At 42.2% G+C, this 18,814-nt stretch overlaps 1 protein-coding gene across 1 annotated transcript; it reads right to left on the bottom strand.

Moving 5' to 3' along the window:
• Positions 1-16,738: 16,738 nt before the first annotated feature.
• LOC139722505 (uncharacterized) lies at positions 16,739-18,634 on the bottom strand. The gene has a single exon (XM_071633794.1). It carries the CDS (start codon positions 18,632-18,634, stop codon positions 16,739-16,741), a length of 1,896 nt encoding a protein of 631 aa, XP_071489895.1.
• Positions 18,635-18,814: the final 180 nt, after the last annotated feature.

The following is an 18,814-nucleotide window of genomic DNA, read 5'->3' as shown; positions in this document are numbered from 1 at the left end:
TGGCTTTCAGTGGTTCACCTTGTATGGGCAGCAGTACAAGAACTTTGTCACCTGGGTTGAAAGTTCGGGCTTTGGCATTTTTGTCTGCCTTTCTCTTCATAGAGTCTTGTGACACTTTCAAGTGTTCCCTAGCTACCTCACAAGCCTTCGAAAGCCTTTCACTAAACTTTGACACGTAGTCAAGTCAGGCCCGTAGCCAGGGGGGGGGGGGGGGGGGGGTGCGTCGGGTGCGTACGCACCCCCCCCCCCCAATTCTGAAAGGTCCACTTTTTCATAATAACGGTTTTTAGCAATTCTCAAGATAACAATCCAAATAAATATAAAGACACATTATATGCTACGTAAATGTGGAAGAGTACGTTAGAATGTTAAAAATAATTGTACGAAACCCTTTTGTTGTATGAACCATCGGATCGTCCCCATGCACACAAACACAAATGTTATGTATCAATTTGTGCGAGCTATTACATATTGAAAACTTTCGGTCATCTGCGAAGCCGCGCTTCCGCGCGAACGCTAAGACAACACGTAAAACGGGTCAAAAATCGACGCATTTTTCCACAAAATCTGCCATAACTTTTAAAGTGTTTAAGAAGCAAACTTGGGGCGCCCGGATTCTGAAAGTGGACACTTTAGGGATTATTTATGTGTATATATCTTTATTGTAACATTTGTAGCAGTGACGCAAATTAGATCAGAAAAGTACCTTATGAGTAGAATTGTCTATGGCGAACAGTCCAAATTTGACGAATTTGAGCATATTTTGCCGTCTTGCAATTCTTCCAGACGGGATATCTCGAGAACGGAAGATCGCACAAACTTGGGGCGAATGGTTTCAGAAAGTAGAGGTTCTGCCCATTTTTGTGACATAAGAATCTTGTCCATTGGTTGAGCAGTCCTGACGCAAATTTGCAGTAAAGCTAGACTACCCATTCACAATTGCTGTCATAGGGAACGTGTACAATCCATACAGAACTATCACGTGACGAGACTACCAACGAAAATTTGAGCCGTTGACCTTCACTGTCTGCCGTTGTCAGCAGTGTGAATTCCTGTGATTTCAAGCTTTTGTTTCTCGCCAAATATCATTTTCAACGCAATATCCAGATACAGTTGTGTGTGAGACATTATCTGGATACGTAGCAGCCTTATTGACAACATAACTGTTAAGTTTGGGAGCAAAAACGACCAAAGTATCACACAGTACTTCAAGACGTATTATAGTATACAAACGATTTCTTGAGCTTGCACCGTTTCAGGCTCTGTTCTGGATTCGGCGGTAGAAACTCATTCTTTTTTGTTGTTTATTTTATCATTATTTACTAATCTCTTTTCTAACTTACAGGTAGCGGATTTCTTTGCAGGCCAAATTCGGAAATGTAGTGTTGATTATTATTTATACATTTTCTCATGTTGTGACAGTTCTATTGGTTCTCATTTTAAAGTGAGCCAAAACCTAAGAACATTTTCAGTTATAATATCCAAAGAGTATTATGCAGGCACGCAAACTCATTTTAGTTGTATTTCATTTAAATATAATGGGTAAGAGGGTATGAGAGAGAATGGAAAGTGCTGAGCTATGAAGTAAAATGGTAAAGTAAAAAGTTTGTCAGATAGTATTACAAAAGAAACTCATTCCTTTTTTGTTTGTTTATTTTATCATTATTTACTTATCTCTCTTCTAACTTAAAGGTAGTGGATCTCTTTGCAGCCCAAATTCGAAAATGCCTAGAGACAGTTAGTAACCAAATATGCTACTATAATTTAATAAATAAGAAATAACCATTCCAGTATGTATCTTAGTGTGCACAGTAAGACAGATCAAATCAAATAGGAAAACATCTGAGCACTAAGCCTGAGGTCTGAATTTACACTCAACTTCTTCCAATGGCTAACGGATGTTTAATTTTTGAATTTCACTGACCTCCAAATTTCACAAAGAAAACCGTCTTAGCATGATGGTTAATATGACATTTGACTGATATTGGAGATGTTTGCGAATCGGATCTACTACCTTTAATATTATTAAATCTAAAATGATTATTTGAAAGTTCGGAAATGCTGGTAATATCCTACCACAAGGAGGCAAAATATAAATGGTTCACATTTACAATTCATTTTGTTTTAAAAATTTTCTTATTTATTTTCGTTTTTGACAAACTCGCATACCAACGGCTGATATACTGTATAGTAAAGTGAATGTTTCATCTTCCAAACAGCATCCAATGGGATGGAAAACTCCAACTGAAAGGTGGACACCGTGACCATACTCGCTAAAGAAAACGCGTAATAGGGGTCGTATTTTCTCACGGATTAGATGGAAAGTGTGATGTACGAGCGTATATAATCAAAGGGTATCAAAAAGGCCGAAATTTGGGAAAATGGTATATTGTTCAATCATGATGAAGTACTTCTTTAGGGTGCAGGAAACATTTAAGGAATACTTGTTTTTAAGGCCCGAAAAAATCATATGATCATTACTCGTTTAGGGGCCATTTTGAAAGTCCATGTATATGAGCATGGTGTCCACCTTTTAATTGTGGCTACCCCTCCCGGGACAGTATCAAAGGACCGTTTTGTTAATTAACGCAATCCCCCCTTCCTTTAAAAATCCTGGCTTCAGGCCTGCTAACGCGGGTATACAATAGAAAAAATAAAAGTTAAAACAACACCAGGAAAATCACTATTCTCAATTTTGCGGCGCGCTACGCGCGCAGAGTCTCGAACACAATTAAACTTTGCAACTTCCTGGCAAAATGAGTTTTTACTATTTCCTAGATGAAATACCGTAACGCGATTGCATGCAACAGACAAAAATACAAATTTCCTCGAGACTTTAAAACGTCATTAAAACAGTCAAAATTCACAATTTGCGGCGCGCTTCGCGCGCAAATTCTTATACAACTTTTGTAGTTCGGTCGTCCAAAGAATATATATATATATATATATATATATATATATATATATAATTGTGTGTGTGTGTGTGTGTGTGTGTGTGTGTGTCATCATTGGTATTGGTACCGAAGGTCCGTTTTTTTTAGTGACCGCACCCCCCCTTGAAAAATCCTGGCTACGGGCCTGCAAGTAGGTGGACCTCATCATCCTCAGTCATGAATTTCTCTTTGATGAGCTTCAGTGGACCCCTAACTTCATGACCGTACACCAACTCAAATGGGCTGAAACCCGTCGACTCATTTGGGGAGTCCCTCGTTGCGAACAGCAGGAAAGGGATGCCCTTATCCCAATCCTCGGGATACTCCTCACAGAATGCCCTAATCATTGTCTTTAGGGTCTGGTGGTAGCGCTCTAACGCACCTTGGGATTGGGGATGATAAGCTGACGACTTCAGCTGCTTCACACCCAAACGATACATCACCTCTTGAAATATGCCTGACATGAAATTTGACCCTTGGTCAGACTGCACTTCCTTGGGCAACCCATACCTAGTGAAAAACTGCACTATAGCATCTACCACAGTCTTAGCAGTGATATTTCGCAATGGGATAGCCTCTGGAAACCGTGTAGACATATCCATAAGTATACTACTTCCATAATTGTTAAGAGGTACTTGTGACCCGACCTAGTCCTAGGCAATGGTCCTACACAGTCAACTAGAACCCGACTGAATGGTTCTTCAAACGCAGGTATCGGAATCAATGGCGCCGGCTTCACTGAATGCTGTGGTTTACCAGCCACCTGACATGTGTGACAAGTCTTGCAAAACTCAGCCACATCCACATTCAACCCCGGCCAATAGAAATGCCTCATGATCCGATCCTTTGTCTTTCTGACGCCTAAATGGCCGCCAACAGGTAACTCGTGAGTAATCCTCAAGATCTCACCGCGGTAACAGGGAGGGACAACAACTTGACGGACCACCGTCCAATCCTCATCAGCTGGCCTATGGGGAGGTCTCCACTTCCTCATCAAAATGCCATCTTTGACATAATAGCACTCAGGGACCTTTTCAGCCTCAGCCTCAGAACACGCCGTCTGAGACAAGCCCTTCAACTCACAGTCTGCCTGCTGTGCTTCAACCAAGGAAGACTTGCTAAACAGCCCATCACTGTTAGCCTCGGAGCCTAATACAGCAACCCCATCATTCAAATCCTTGAAAAAGGTTTCTGCCAACCAAACACCGGAATTCTCCTCCACATCAACAGAATCCGCATCATCTTGAATAGCTCTAGGAGCCTGAGACCTAGTCACAACACAATCTGGGAAAATCCCAGGAAATTCCTCCTGCAACTGCTCAGTTTCAGCAACCACCACTGGTTTCTCCGGAAACAACTGGAGACGCAACCACCTTGTCCCCAGCCAAGTCATTCCCCAACAGGAAGTCAATGCCTGCCATGGGCAACTCAGGAACAACTCCAACAGTAACAGGACCAGAAACTAGGTCACACTTCAAATCCACTCTATACAGTGGCACTGACATATAACTGCCATCAACAGTCTGAATCAAGACTTTTGCATTAACTGCACTATCTGGTGGAAAAGTCATACCACCATCCACCATCAACGACTGAGAGGCCCCCGTATCCCGCAGGATGACCACTGGCTTACCTGCCTCACCAGAGGTACATGGGGTCACCTCACCATCAAACAAAAAGCTACGATAGCTCTCATCCACCTGCTTCAGCCTATCTTTGAATTTGGGAGATTGACTTTCAATGACCTTTGTTTCACTGAACGGGACACTGTTTTCGGGTAGGACACTTTTTGACATGACAAATCCCAAGTCCTTCTTTGTTTTGTTTTGCAACTTCCAACACTGTGACTTTACGTGCCCTGTCTTGTTACAGTGAAAACATTTGATTACATTTGCACTTGTACTGGACCCTTTGTCAGGTTGAGGCTTTGGTGCCGATGAAGTTTCAGAACTCGTGCCCTTTTCAGAACCAGCATTCTTTGGATTGCTCGACTGAATTTTGTCTCTCTTGTTTCCAGTGAAATTCCTAAAAGGTGGTCTGTTGTCATTTCTGTGGGTCAGCTCATACTCATCAGCCATCAAGGCTGCTTTATGCAAACTTGTCACTTTGTGATCATCCAAATGCGACCTCACACTGAAAGCAACACTCTTTTTGAATTCTTCCAAGAGAACAACCTCACGTAGGTTATCAAAGTCCTGATCCACTTTCAGAGATCTGTACCACCTATCAAACATCATTTCTTTTTCACGAGCAAACTCAACATGTGTCTGGCCTGGTTTGCGGTACGAATTTCTGAACTTGTGTCTGTACGCCTCTGGCACCAACTCATAAGCATTCAACACTGCTTTCTTGACTGGAGCATAGTCACGTGATTGCTCTTCAGAGAGAGATGAGTACACATCGGCTGCTTTGCCGACAAACACACTTTGAAGGAGCAAGGGCCACAATTCCTGTGGCCAGTTCAAACTGTTAGCCACCTTCTCAAATGACACAAAATATGCATCAACTCTGTTTTCTTCAAACTTTGGCACCAATCGAATGTTCTTGGCCAAATCAAATTCAGAGGGAGCCCTTTCACGATTTCCAACAGTCTGTGCATGAGCCAATTCCATCTCACGCAATTTCAGTTGTTGCTCCACTTCAAGTTTCTTCATTTCAATTTCTTTCTCCACTTCTCTTCGTTCTCTATCCCTCTCTCTTTCCATTTCTAATCTCATCTTCTCTTTCTCCAGTTCTAATTCCCTTGCCCTTTCTCTCTCCTTCATTTGCAATTTAGCAAGCTCAAGCCGTGTCTGATCAGAAATTTGAGCTTGATCTGGAGTGTCAATTTCTTCTTTGAGCTCCATGTGACCAGCTACTAAGTCAAGAATTTCTGCCTTTCTTACACCTTGTGGAACATCAACATTTAAATGCTGTGCAATAGCGGTCAAATCACATTTGCGTAACCTTTGCAAATCTTTGAGGGACAAATCTGTCCTCTGAACAAAGGCCTGAACATCCATTGTACTGATTGACATTGTCACAATGTATTGCACACAGTATGCAATTGAACAATCAACTCACTGGTAGTTTGTCTGTACCAGAATTCCGGAACGTTCCAAATTCTAAGTTTTGGCTTTAAATTCACTTCCCGGACAAGCCCCCAATTTTGTTACGACCAAAATCACTCCGAGAATGATCGCACAAAAGAAACAATCAACTAATGTTCAGGCGGTTTATTAACAGTGATATTGTGGGTACAGACTCGTAATCGGTTTTCACAACAGTACAATAATGATCGTTAAAACAAATATAAGTCAGGAATCACTTCCACGCATTACATGCAATATCCCTGGAAATGTCCAAATACGATGCTCGATGCACAAATGAATGATCCGCGATGCACCGATGAATGATTCCTCCGACGTAAATCCAAACGCGCAGGTTGTGATAATCCTCGGTATAAATCGGTTCGGTGTAAAAATGGCAGAGGTAAAAATGGCAGGGGTAAAAATGGCAGGGGTAAAAACGGCAGGGGTAAAAATGGCAGGGGTAAAAATGGCAGAGGTAAAAATGGCAGGGGTAAAAATGGCAGGGGTAAAAATGGCAGAGGTAAAAATGGCAGAGGTAAAAATGGCAGGGGTAAAAATGGCAGGGGTAAAAATGGCAGGGGTAAAAATGGCAGAGGTAAAAATGGCAGAGGTAAAAATGGCAGAGGTAAAAATGGCAGGGGTAAAAACGGCAGAGGTAAAAATGGCAGAGGTAAAAACGGCAGAGGTAAAAATGGCAGAGGTAAAAATGGCAGAGGTAAAAATCGCAGCGGAGAAAATGGCAGAGGAATATTATGTGGTAAAAATGTCAGAGGTAAAGTTGTCAGTGGTCGAAATGTCAGTGGTCAAAATGCTAGAGATAAAAATGCCATTGATAAAAATTTAGTCGTTGAAATGCAAGAGGACGAGGTAAAATTGACAGAGATTTTTTTTTCTTCATGTTTCTGACACCTTTCTCGCAATACGCGCTTTTCGTGCCTTCTTCTCCTGAAATAAAGCACGGGGGAGACCGGGGAGAAATGGGACACGGGGAGAAATATGGGACACTCATGTAACTTGAAAAATGCTCGGCCAGTCAACAATCCAATTATATCAGTAAAATGATGAGCCTCGGTACACCTGAAAATGAACATATTAACCACTATACAGCTCTACAGGTATCTTGTCAGTAAAATATCAAACTCACTTTAGATCTGGTAGGTCCTGTACTATTTTAATAAGTACTTTAAAAAGTGTGCAAACTTCTGAAAATAAAATTGCTTGATAACAGACATGCATGCAGGTATGAAAAATTGGCACGGATCTTTTACTGTTTCCGTTACCACTGGGAGAATTTAAGTGTTACATTTCTCCCCGCGGCACATGTAAAGAGAGTCTTGCAGAGCTTCAGCGATCCCTGTGTAAATTGAATCGCGATCATAATAATATGGTAGTCATAGGCGGTGATTTCAATCTACCTGGATGGGATTGGATTGGATTTTCTTACTGTTGTTGTATAACGAGGGAACAACGTCATTTTCGGTGGCTGAATTTAGCAACACACCATGTTGATAACATAATGGAATCTGACTTTGGAGCAACAGCTAAGTTTGAAAGGCATCAAACATTTACATTTTTTCGCCTGCCGATTCGTTCAACAATGACTGAAAGAAATCCCATGGCAAACTATCAGTTTTTACTCTCACTAGAACAGTTTATTGCTAAAGTTCGTCTCCAGTTTTAATAGGCATAAGTTTGTAAAGTGACCACAAAGTGTTCATTAAACTTCGATATATTTGTTTTTGCGCCATGTGATATTGGAACAATGTAATAAAATATTTTGCAAGAGCTTATTATGTCTGCCGATACATCTGCTGCAGTTTGTTTTTTGCGTTTTGTATTTTTACTTCTACATTATGTCGTGATCAGGCCTTGTGAGATAAATAGGCTCCTACGAAACCTGAATGTGAGAAAATAATATTGAACAGGTAAAAAATTAGCGGTTTGCTTCGACTATGTCTCCTTCACTTCTTTACACTAAACAGTTCAAAAAATGAAAAATAATGATAACTAGCCTGGACGTGAGCGGAATTCGTTTGTGTAAGAGTGTGTATGTGAGAGTATGTATATCTGCGTATAGTTTATACCAAAAGTGGGTTCGTGTGTGTGTGTGTGTGTGTGTGTGTGTGTGTGCGTGTGTGTGTGTGTGATAACTTCATTGGGCGAAACAGCGTAGAATTATACTGTTAAAGGGCTTTGCAGCATTGTTGGAACCCCCTTATGATAGATGATGATGATGATAATAATAATAATAATAATAATAATAATAATAATAATAATACTGAATAATAAAATAATTTCCCATAGGCCTACTAGGCTCTTAGCTGGTTTATTATTTCTCAGCACATAGACAGATTACGCTACTGCACTTGAATCAAACTCAGAATAATGAGAGTGCTCTAAAGATAAACATAATTCAATCAATATTCTTCAAATCTGCAATTAGGATTTGAAAATTCGATAAATACAGTTTGCTCTGGCTAGGTTGTCATTCAAAACCTCTTCATACGTTTATATCTGACGAAATCGCTCTCATTACTTCTGAGATTGTACTTCTGCCATTTTTACCTCTGCCATTATTACCTCTGCCGTTTTTACCTCTGCCATTTCTACCTCTGCCATTTCTACCGCTGCCATTTTTACCTCTGCCATTTTTACCTCTGCCATTTTTACCTCTGCCATTTTTACCTCTGCCATTTTTACCCCTGCCATTTTTACCTCTGCCATTTTTACCCCTGCCATTTTTACCCCTGCCATTTTTACCCCTGCCATTTTTACCCCTGCCATTTTTACCCCTGCCATTTTTACCCCTGCCATTTTTACCTCTGCCATTTTTACCTCTGCCATTTTTACCTCTGCCATTTTTACCTGGCACCTATAAATCCGGGGTAAAAATCCAGGATATACGTCCACGTTTAACTCCACAGTATATGTCCACAGCGAAATGTGCAGAATCCAATGTTATGACGACCACGTCCAGTCGATACGTTGAATGATTATTCAGCCAGTAATATCTCGCTAGGAATCCAGTCCATCACAGCTTTGCCGTAACAATGTCCATTGACATAAAGATATGGAGTCTATCTCCAATGAAGGCACATTAATTCTCTGCAGGCAAAATGTCTCCCAGGCCTTATCTCCACAAACATAACAGGTCAGCAGGTAACACAGGACTGACTATAACAAGTCGCTTCAGAGCCAGAAGTGACGTAACTCTCAGAGCAGAGGTGTTGGGTACTCTGCCTACTGCAGAATTTCTCTGGCTTATATACTATCCATTCACCCCTTTCTAGCACATTCTGTAACTCTCTCCAACCTGGGGCCACATACCTGAACATACTAGCAAGTCCTAGTTCCAGGAAACCTGGATGACTCACTGCCTAATTATGTACAAAACATCATTACCAAGAATAACTACCAATCACATTGGGCTACAGGGACAGTGCCTCACTCAGCCAAACATGTAAGCACTTCCCAGAACATTCTGGAATGGGTGAAATCATTCTAGATTGAGTGAGCTATAATGTATTTCCTGATACATGCATGTACTGTATAGCTACATTGTATACCACCTAGAAAATTCTCCACTGATCTGGTCAGCCTGTATGTACTATATGTATACCACATAGAATGTTCTCCATTAATCTGGTCCACCTGTGTACATACACATTAAAACAACCATGCATGCAGTACATCATACATGTACATAACTACTAGTGTGTACTTTTGTGACAATTACGTCATGCTTACGGCAATCTTACGATTTTTTTTTGTTGTCGCAAGATAGTCGTATGAGCAGGTTATTCGTAAGATCTTTTTTTAATATTTTGTCTGCTGCAAAAAAAAAAACACACTGTGCAGAGTACTGTCGACAATCATTATGACTGTTTGACGGGAGATGCTTCCTCGTTGAACACTATGAACAGAATGAGGATTGGAACCTCGTGCGTTTGGCTTTACTCCCTAAAGCCAACAAATTGCACAAATTGTGTACGTAATCCTCACGAGCAGTGATACGAACGTCTTATGAACGCAAAGAGTACGAACGCCTTGCGAATCTCCGTTCGTAAGGCTTTCTTACAAATGCCGTAAGAGCCCTCTGTGAACAAGTTAAGGCGGTCTCAAGACTTTGAGGCTTCTAGAATTGTCTCGCGACCCTACTTAATCTACAAAAATTTTGCGTAGTTTTTACGTTGTTCTTACGACGTTCTTAGCATTTCGTAAGAGCATTTGTGACCGAGCCATTACATTTTCACACCATAATGCAAGAACATCCAAAGGAACAAACGAGATAAGGTGGTCCTGTCTTCTGCTGATAGCCTTCAGTATCTACTTAAACACAAATCTTTACTTAATCTTTTACTTGACAGAGTATATAGGGTCTATATATATATATATATATATATATATATATATATATATTACAATTTACCTTCCGAAAGCATTGATTATATAGAGTTCCAGTGAAATACACAAATATCTCAATAACGAAAATCAATGAGGAAAATATAGAATTAAGATGAAAAGTCGTAGTGGAAGAACATGAACAATATAATCCCTCAAAAAAAATCCTTCCCTGTAATTGCTACTTATGTGGGAGGAAGGATCAATAGGGAGAGTCTGAACTGGAATTACAAAACAAATACGCATATTGTGAATAATGTACAAAATAATAGAAAGACCGATATCTCCAGGAGGGATGCTATTATTCATAGCGGATGCATTCAAGTAGCCTCCAAACCAACGGCGTAAATCCGTACTGAGGAGTGGGGGGGGGGGGGGGGGGGGATGATCGGCGATAGTCACCATTACCACGATTACAAGCCCATAACCGGACCGGCGCAGCCTTGGGGGGGGGGGGGGGGAAGAAGCTTGGTGCCCCCCCCCCCCCCACACACACACATTACAGAGATCGAATGTCCCACTTTTTTGCATGAAATATAAAACGGGAGGGAGGTGGCAGCAAAAATATGAGGACATTTTGTTCTTGTTTTTGTTTGTTTGTTTGTTTTTTTGCTTGTCAGCCGACTTTCGGCGGAAAATCAGATCTTAAAAGTATAAAGACTTTTTTGTCGTTGTTACTCTTATCTTTTGATTTTTTTTTTCTTCTTGACTGACGGGCGATTTTGACCCTCACCCCCTTTCAAAAACGTAGCAGCCTTCAATAATGCCCAAATAGATTCAATAAAATGGTAATATGGATCTCCATTTCTTTGTATGTAATAACGTATTAGATATTTTCCTGTAGCTATTGTGTTCCCCCTCCCACGGTGAGAACTTTTTGCATTTTGATGTTATACATGGTGCAATTTGATGCATGTTTTTGCGCGTTTTGTCGACTTGAAACAGTCTCACTTGTTAAAGGTAGCAGTATACTTGATGTCGATTATTATAAAACAATTGGCCATAAAATGGTATCATTTAAATAAACTTCTTGTATTAATTCTTACACTTATTATCATGAACGCAACCGAACCCAAGCGAGCGGAGCGAGCGGGGGAGGGGGGGGGGGGGTGGGGTCGAGGGTTGGGTGAAAACGTGAAAACTTTTTGCATTTTGATGTTGTAAATGGTGCAATTTGATGCATGTTTTTGCGTGTTTTATCGACTCTAAACAGTCCCACTTGTTTAAGGTAGCAGAATATTTTGATGTAGATTGTTATTGAACAATTTGCCTTAAATGGTATCATTTAAATCAACTTCTTGTATAAATTGTTCCACGGAATTTCATGAACGCGACCGAACCGGAGCGAGCGGAGGGGGGGGGGGGGGGGGGGTCGGGAGGGGAGTGTCCCCCCTCCCACGGGGAGAACTTTTTGCATTTTGATGTTACATGGTGCAATTTGATGCATGTTTTGCGCGTTTTGTCGACTTGAAACAGTCCCATTTGTTTGACGTAGCAATATATTTTGATATCGATTATTATTAAACAATTTGGGTATAAAATCTTATCATTTAAATAAACTTCTTGTATTAATTCTTACACGAATATCATGAACGCGACCGAACCCGAGTGAGCGTAGTGAGCGATGGGTGGGGGGGAGGGGGGGGGGGGGGAGAGGGGAGGGGGAGGGTGTCGGAAGGGTGTTCCCCCTCCCACGATGAGAACTTTTTGCATTTTGATGTTGTACATGGTGCAATTTGATGCATGGTTTTGGGCGTTTGTCGACTTGAAACAGTTTCACTTGTTAAAAGTAGCAATATGTTTTGATGTCGATTATTAGAAAACAATTGGCTATAAAATGGTATCAATTAAAATAACTTCTTGTATTAATACAAGTTTATTCTTCCACTGAATGTCATGAACGCGACCGAACCCGAGCGAGCGGAGCGAGCGAGGGGGGTTGGGTTGGGAAGGGTTGTGTCCCCCCTCCCACGGTGAGAACTTTCTGCATTTTGATGTTGTACACGGTGCAATTTGATGCATGTTTTTGCGCGTTTGTCTTGAAAGAAAAAAGGAAAAGGACCGAAAAAAGGAGGGGGTATCCCCCACCCACGCGAGAGAGGTTTTTTTCCGCATTTTCAGAATTGAAATTCGGCAATCTGGTGCACACTTTGGATAAGATATTTTGGACAGTTTTGTATAAAAAAACTATCAAAAAAAAAAGCAAGAAAATTTTCCTAATTTCGGGAATCATTGGGGATCAAAATCATATGTTGCCCCTTTCCCTCCCCCCGTCCTCCAGGATCGACGCCCCTGCATACGAGGGTGCTTTTAAATTTTTAGAATTCAGATGAAAATATCTCGTAAACACATTCATGATGTAATCTGGGAAAATTTCAATCCCACAAGTGTATACTATTTTTTTAAGGGGGGGGGGGAACCCTCCTTTCATTGAAAATATCTAAATGTCTCCTCCCACCGACGGAACTTTTGCATTTTTTTAAACTGAAGTAACAGACCTGGTGCACACTTTAGATGAAATATTTTAAAATCTGTCAGTCTAAAGTGCATTAAGTAGAAAGGACTGAACGGGGAGGGTATGGAAGGGGTTAGGCCTATCCCCCTCTTACACGAGGGAGATTTTATATTTTCAGAATTGAAATTCAGCCATCTTTGGATGAAATGTTAAGAGAGTTTTCTATCAAAAAAGTAAGAACATTTCCACATCTCGGGAGTTACGAGGAGGAGCAAAATGATATGTTTGTCCCCAATACTTTTATGGGGGAACCATCCCCCCCCCCCCCCCCCCCCCCCCATCGACGCCTCTGCATATGAGGGAGCTTTTGTATTCAAAGTGAAAGATCTGCCGCACACTCTTTGATAAAATATAAGGAAATACGTCAATCTCAAAAGTGTACAAAGTCTATCGAAATGGACCCAGTAGCGGAGCTTTTGCATGTTTATGATTGCAATTCAACGATCCGGGGCATAGTTCTGGCGATATTCAATTTTCCATAAAGAAAGTTCGAGATTTGTCCTCATCTCGGGAATTGCTTGGAGACAAATGATTTGTCAGCCCCAACATTTCCGAGGGGGTGGGGCAAATGCCCCTTCCCCCCCCCCCCCGATAGATTCGACGCCCCTGATCATCCTTGGGTATGCCCATAGATGTATCCTGAGTCATCAGAGTCATCATTGTTTCAGGAATGATTCAGGAAATGGAGGGGGGTTCAATTATGGCGGTATAGTTTTTGTGATTGTTTGTTTGTTTTCGTACATAATTTGTAGATGGTCCCGAGTTGCTCGCGTCATAGCATGTTTACATGTAGGCCTATACTATTTGACGTTGTCAACGTCTGGACCATACCTTATGTCGATATTACTAAGCGAGCGAGCGCTTGAGAAAATTATCCTACAAGACAGAATACTGTTCAGCTCTGTTACCTGTCTGAAGGCGGGCGTGCGAACGTCATGCAATATGCCAAAATTGATACAATCACATTTCTGCTTCCTCCATTTTTTCCCTCAAATTTCATGGGGATGATTGTACAGGCCATCCCCCCCCTCCTCCATTTCAGGGGGGGGGGGGGGGATTCATCCCCCATCCCCTCCTCCCCCGGATTTACGCTCATGCTCCAAACTATAATCTGATGTGATCTGATGACATTGTAAACATAGGTTTCAACACTTTCGGTGTTCCAATCTGAAACCTAGAAGCATAGTTTTCTTGGAAACACTGTATTTTTATCATTATGGGAGCTAATTTGCATGTTATGCAAATTTAGCCACTTTGCCCCACTGGATTTCTTGGGACTTTTAGTATGGTGTTTAGGAGCCCATAACGAGTTGCACTTCAGTGGAATTCCTATACTGTTGCAATTAGTGGTGGGTGAAACCCTATTTTGACTGGACTACACGGGGAGTGTGTTCCATCGCGCGGATGCATTCAAGTCGCCTCCAAAATATAATGTGATGTCTAGCATTCATAAAGGCCGTGTCACACCTTTCCGGGCAAGCCTTGCGTACGACTTGCGAAGAACAGTTTTTACTACCCGGAGGTCTCCGCAGATGACCCGCACATGACAGTACCTAGCACGTATCTCATCCGTAGTCGCCCGGAGGTGCGCACGTAAATCTTTTCACCCGCAACTATCTTAAGGCCCTGTCACACCTTTCCGGGCAAGTTAGGCGGGCTTGTTGAGTGTAGGGATTTTCCAGCATACCGGACAATTCCTGAGGGCGGACAAGGATTTGAGCGAGTCAGTGCATGTCTCTTACTTGCTGGACGAGTCCTACTTAAATTATACTTGGGAGTATACTATGTGACCTTTGTACCAGTCGCGTGAGGGCTGACAACTCAGTGAAGAAATTCCTCTGAAGGAATGGCAGAAGTCCCACAGAATGTCATTATCTTGGCTGCATACGGGACTGCGAAGTACCTGCGTGGGAGTTGCCTGCGAGGTGCTGCCGCCAAGGGCCTCTTACTGGCGTTCTGCGTGGACCTCTCCGGGCATCCCCGCGAAAAATTTTGGTCATACTCAAAACTTGGCTGCGGTTAAATCGGACTTGCGGACGTACCTCAGGGAAACTACAGGCGAGTTGCGCGCTAGATACTGTCAGGGGCGGACCAACTGCGGAGAGCTCCGGGTAGCAAATTCGTTTCCCCGCATGTCAAGCCGCAAAACTTCCCCAGATGCGGTATGACAAGGCCTTGAGCATGCTCAAAACTTGTTCCGAGTGAGTCATGGGGGCTCGCTCGCAGAGGTACACGCAGAACACTAGTATGAGACCCTTACCAGCAGCACCTCGCAGGCAACTCCAACGCAGGTACATCTCGGTACCTGTAAGTCGCTCGTAACAGAAAACGGATCAGTTTCAAAGCTCTCACGCAGGTCACACGGAATGCAAGTAAGTAGAAATTAAGTAGTACGTGTCTAGTAGGTAAGAAACAGGTGCGAAACTCGCAAACATTCTTGTCCGCCCGCGGAAAATTCTCCTGCGTGCGGAAAATCCCTCCTCGCAACAAGCCCGGTTAGCTTGCCCGGAAAGGTGTGACACGGCCTTAAAGTGAGGTTCGCCTGCATTCTTTTGTGTGTTTGCGTGCGTGTGTGCATGTATGCGTGCAGTTGTTATTATTGCTGTTGCTGCTGTTCTTGTAATAATTGACAAAATCTGCAAATTTTCCCCCTCTAAAGTGCCCCGGGTGGGCGTCGAATGAGGTTATTGTTATAGTGACGAACACAACTACCCCTCAAGCATCATAAAGAATTGGTTCTAGTTCATCAAGAGACAATCAGATCAAAATTCCTGTCCCTGCATTGCCTTTCATGTCACATCCACATAAGTTATATCATGCTTGGAGAAAGAGTTTTAGATGGAGCGTGGGTAGTTTGAACCTTGAATCAAAAAAAAAAAAGGGAAACAAGAAAAACTACCTATTTATATCACATTTTTCAGTGCACTATTAAAAAATATTCCAAGACCCACTCAATAATGAGCAAAAAGATGGCATCATCTGTAACAAAGTAATCCATCTTTTCTTTTCTTTTTTGTCACCGTGGGGTGTTTTCACTGTTTGTTTGGTTGGAGGGGGGGGGGGGGGGGGGTGTATCTCTATGCTGTCAATGGCTAAGACCAGAGGGGCATTAGCCCTGGAAAACAATGTTCTGTTTATTTGCTCACAATGTGTGATATTAAGGTAAACATACTTAGATGATGACATGTTGTGCTGGATAGCCTCATCACATCACAACAGAGGGTGCAGCTTCTTGCCTTCACAGATCAGCAACCGTTAGGAGACTGGATCAGCCGCAGTGCACACTATTTACCCCTAGAGAGAACAAAGGAAAAACAATGAAACAAAATACAGTGTAGTCAAAATAAGATGTGATGGATTCACAGGTAATTCTCTATATTTTACAGATGAGTATGAAAAAAAAATCACTATCATTAGTAATTTCATTATTACTATCACTATTACTATATCATTTAACTATTTCATTAATACAGTATCATCATTACTACTAATATGAAATCTACTATCATTATTTTTGAATGTGATATCTCCTACACATCAAATAAGAGTGAATCCAATCATACTGCATGCAAAACAAAATTCACAACTGTAGTACAAAGTTAAAAAACTCCCCAAAAACAGGATGTTCATCCATTGCAACATCTTTACATGGTTTTCTTTGAAAGATATACATTTGAACTTACTTGTTGCATAAAAATCTCTGCAAATATTCCCCTGCCTTTTTTTTCCCCCCTGGCATTCAGCAATTAATCTCTAGTGGACATAGAGGCTGCATCTCTTTTCTCTTAATGGGAGATAGATATTACCTATAAGGTGTCTCACCTGTCCTCATCTTGCAGTTTGGTTGCGTCCTGAGTAGATCCAATCTTCAGCACTGGCACAATGGCATCCATCTTGAGGAGTTCAATGACAGTCTCGATAACACTGCACCACAGTGAGTACCTCGTCATTGTCGGCTCCCACACCCCTCTCTCTCCTAGGGCACTCAGCTGACCTGCCTTGCCTTCGATGCCTAGCCCTCGAGAAGCACTGCCAAAATACTGCTCCAAGATCTTCACGAAGGAGTGACTGTCCCTGGAGCCGTAAGCAAAGGAGTTCTGGTGGAGTGTCCTTGGTATGCACAGCAGTGCATTGGCAACAATTTTCTCTGCCAGAGATTGATACTGGTTGTCACGGTGATCACGATACTTTTGGTATAGAAGTCTACTTGCGAGGAGTTCTGCTGATCCTCCACCAGGGATGAGCAAACCACGCTTCTCATCTAATCTTTCCTCACAGGAGCCAGATGCGGTACCAGCTAGCCCCCCGCTCAAACCATGTCCAGTTCTGTGTTCAGTCATCTCACAGTCCATTGGGGAATGTGAATTTGAACATTTCTGCACCTGATCTTTCGGATTCTCTGAGGGTTTTGAAGGACCGGTTGTGATATCACTGCACTGATTGAAGTCCTCTTGGCTGGAAGCAAGCCACACATTGATTACCTTGACTGAGTTCATTGCAGACAGGGAAAGCACTTTACACATACCTTCAGTTGGTGCACACAGGATGAGATGACACACACATGGAGGAGTGTTGAGGAGAACTTTTGTGCACCTACGGGAACCAACTGACACCTGCTTGACGTCAAGGGCAGAAAAAATCATTGCAGACTGTAATTCAGTGGGGACTTCATACAAGATTTGCGCATTTACATCATGGCTGAGTCTGAGGAGTTCCTCAAGAGGGACAGTATGAACAACAGTGATGAATGCCCTCTGAAGAAGCGACAGCGATGTTGCTGAAAGACATTCAGAGCACAACACCACCCTGACATTATTCTCCACTAGCAAATCCACAAACTTTACGGCCTGCCCACGCACATACTGCATGGTGTGAACGAGGCCCGATATAGTTCTTGCTGACAAAGTGGAGACCGAAGCTGGAACTGCTTTGAAGGGATCACATCCCCAGATCATAACACTGCACGGAGCATCCCCTTCTCTTCTTGGTAAATGAGTGACTGCATCCCTGCTCAATATCACTCCATTCTCTATATGTGAAGACTCAATAGGCAACCCTGCTGCTTCCATGACAGCCACATCAAAACTGTCGACTATATTTTGGGCAGCCTGTCGCAATGCTAAAATACTGGCGTTGGTGGCAGAACGTGCTATAAAATTCCACAACAAGGAAGAGAAAAACTTATTCTGCTTTGGACTTAGTTTTCCAGCAAGATGTGTGTTAATCACATTTTCTCCAAGATTATGGAAGTCTGCCAAAGTTACTTGCGAAGCATCGAACGATTCCTGGAGCAGAGATGGGAGAATCTGTTTTGGCAAACATCCATGCAACATGTCTGACAGTGCACGTCTTAGATCATGCATCTCCTCCCTGCTAACATGCTGGCTTCTCCTATCCATGTTTTTGCTCATTGAGCCAAATTCCTGGCAAATTCCTTCCAGAACCTCCCTGATGAGAAAGATATAAGACTTGGCACAGTCGCCTACTTGTGAGTGGAAGCTCACAACCCTACTGATGAGCCAGCATCCGACGGGATGAGCAACATTTGTAGCCCTGAGGATTGTGCTGCCATCACTGGTGACCAGGACTTTCCCGGTGGAGGTGGTGTACAGGACCTGAAAGGCATTGGGGCCGAATGACCTCCTCAGAAGATCGGTTAGTGAATCACATATTGCCAGGGATGACTGCACATTTATGACCAATTCCTTCGCCATTCTGAAGTGAGCAGCAAACTACAAAAGAAAAGAATTGTTAAGAGTATTATACAATATGCATGGTAAATTATCTGGACACTATAAAATACTGAAATAATCACAAAAATTAGTGTTGGGAGAAAGAATATTACAGGAATAACAATGGATGATTGTTGTTTGTCAACATAAAGAAAATTAATG

This window comes from Diadema antillarum, unplaced genomic scaffold (genome assembly GCF_040938485.1).
Source record: "Diadema antillarum isolate AM-2024a unplaced genomic scaffold, OU_Dant_1.0 scf00000166, whole genome shotgun sequence".
Classification (NCBI taxonomy): Eukaryota; Metazoa; Echinodermata; class Echinoidea; order Diadematoida; family Diadematidae; genus Diadema; species Diadema antillarum.
The sequence above is the reverse complement of the archived record's forward strand: the minus strand, read 5'-3'. Positions and strand labels throughout refer to the sequence as shown.

Bases quoted from the DNA above. Each gene is read 5' to 3' on its own strand.
- LOC139722505 (XM_071633794.1), bottom strand. From the start codon at position 18,634: ATGGCGAAGGAATTGGTCATAAATGTGCAGTCATCCCTGGCAATATGT.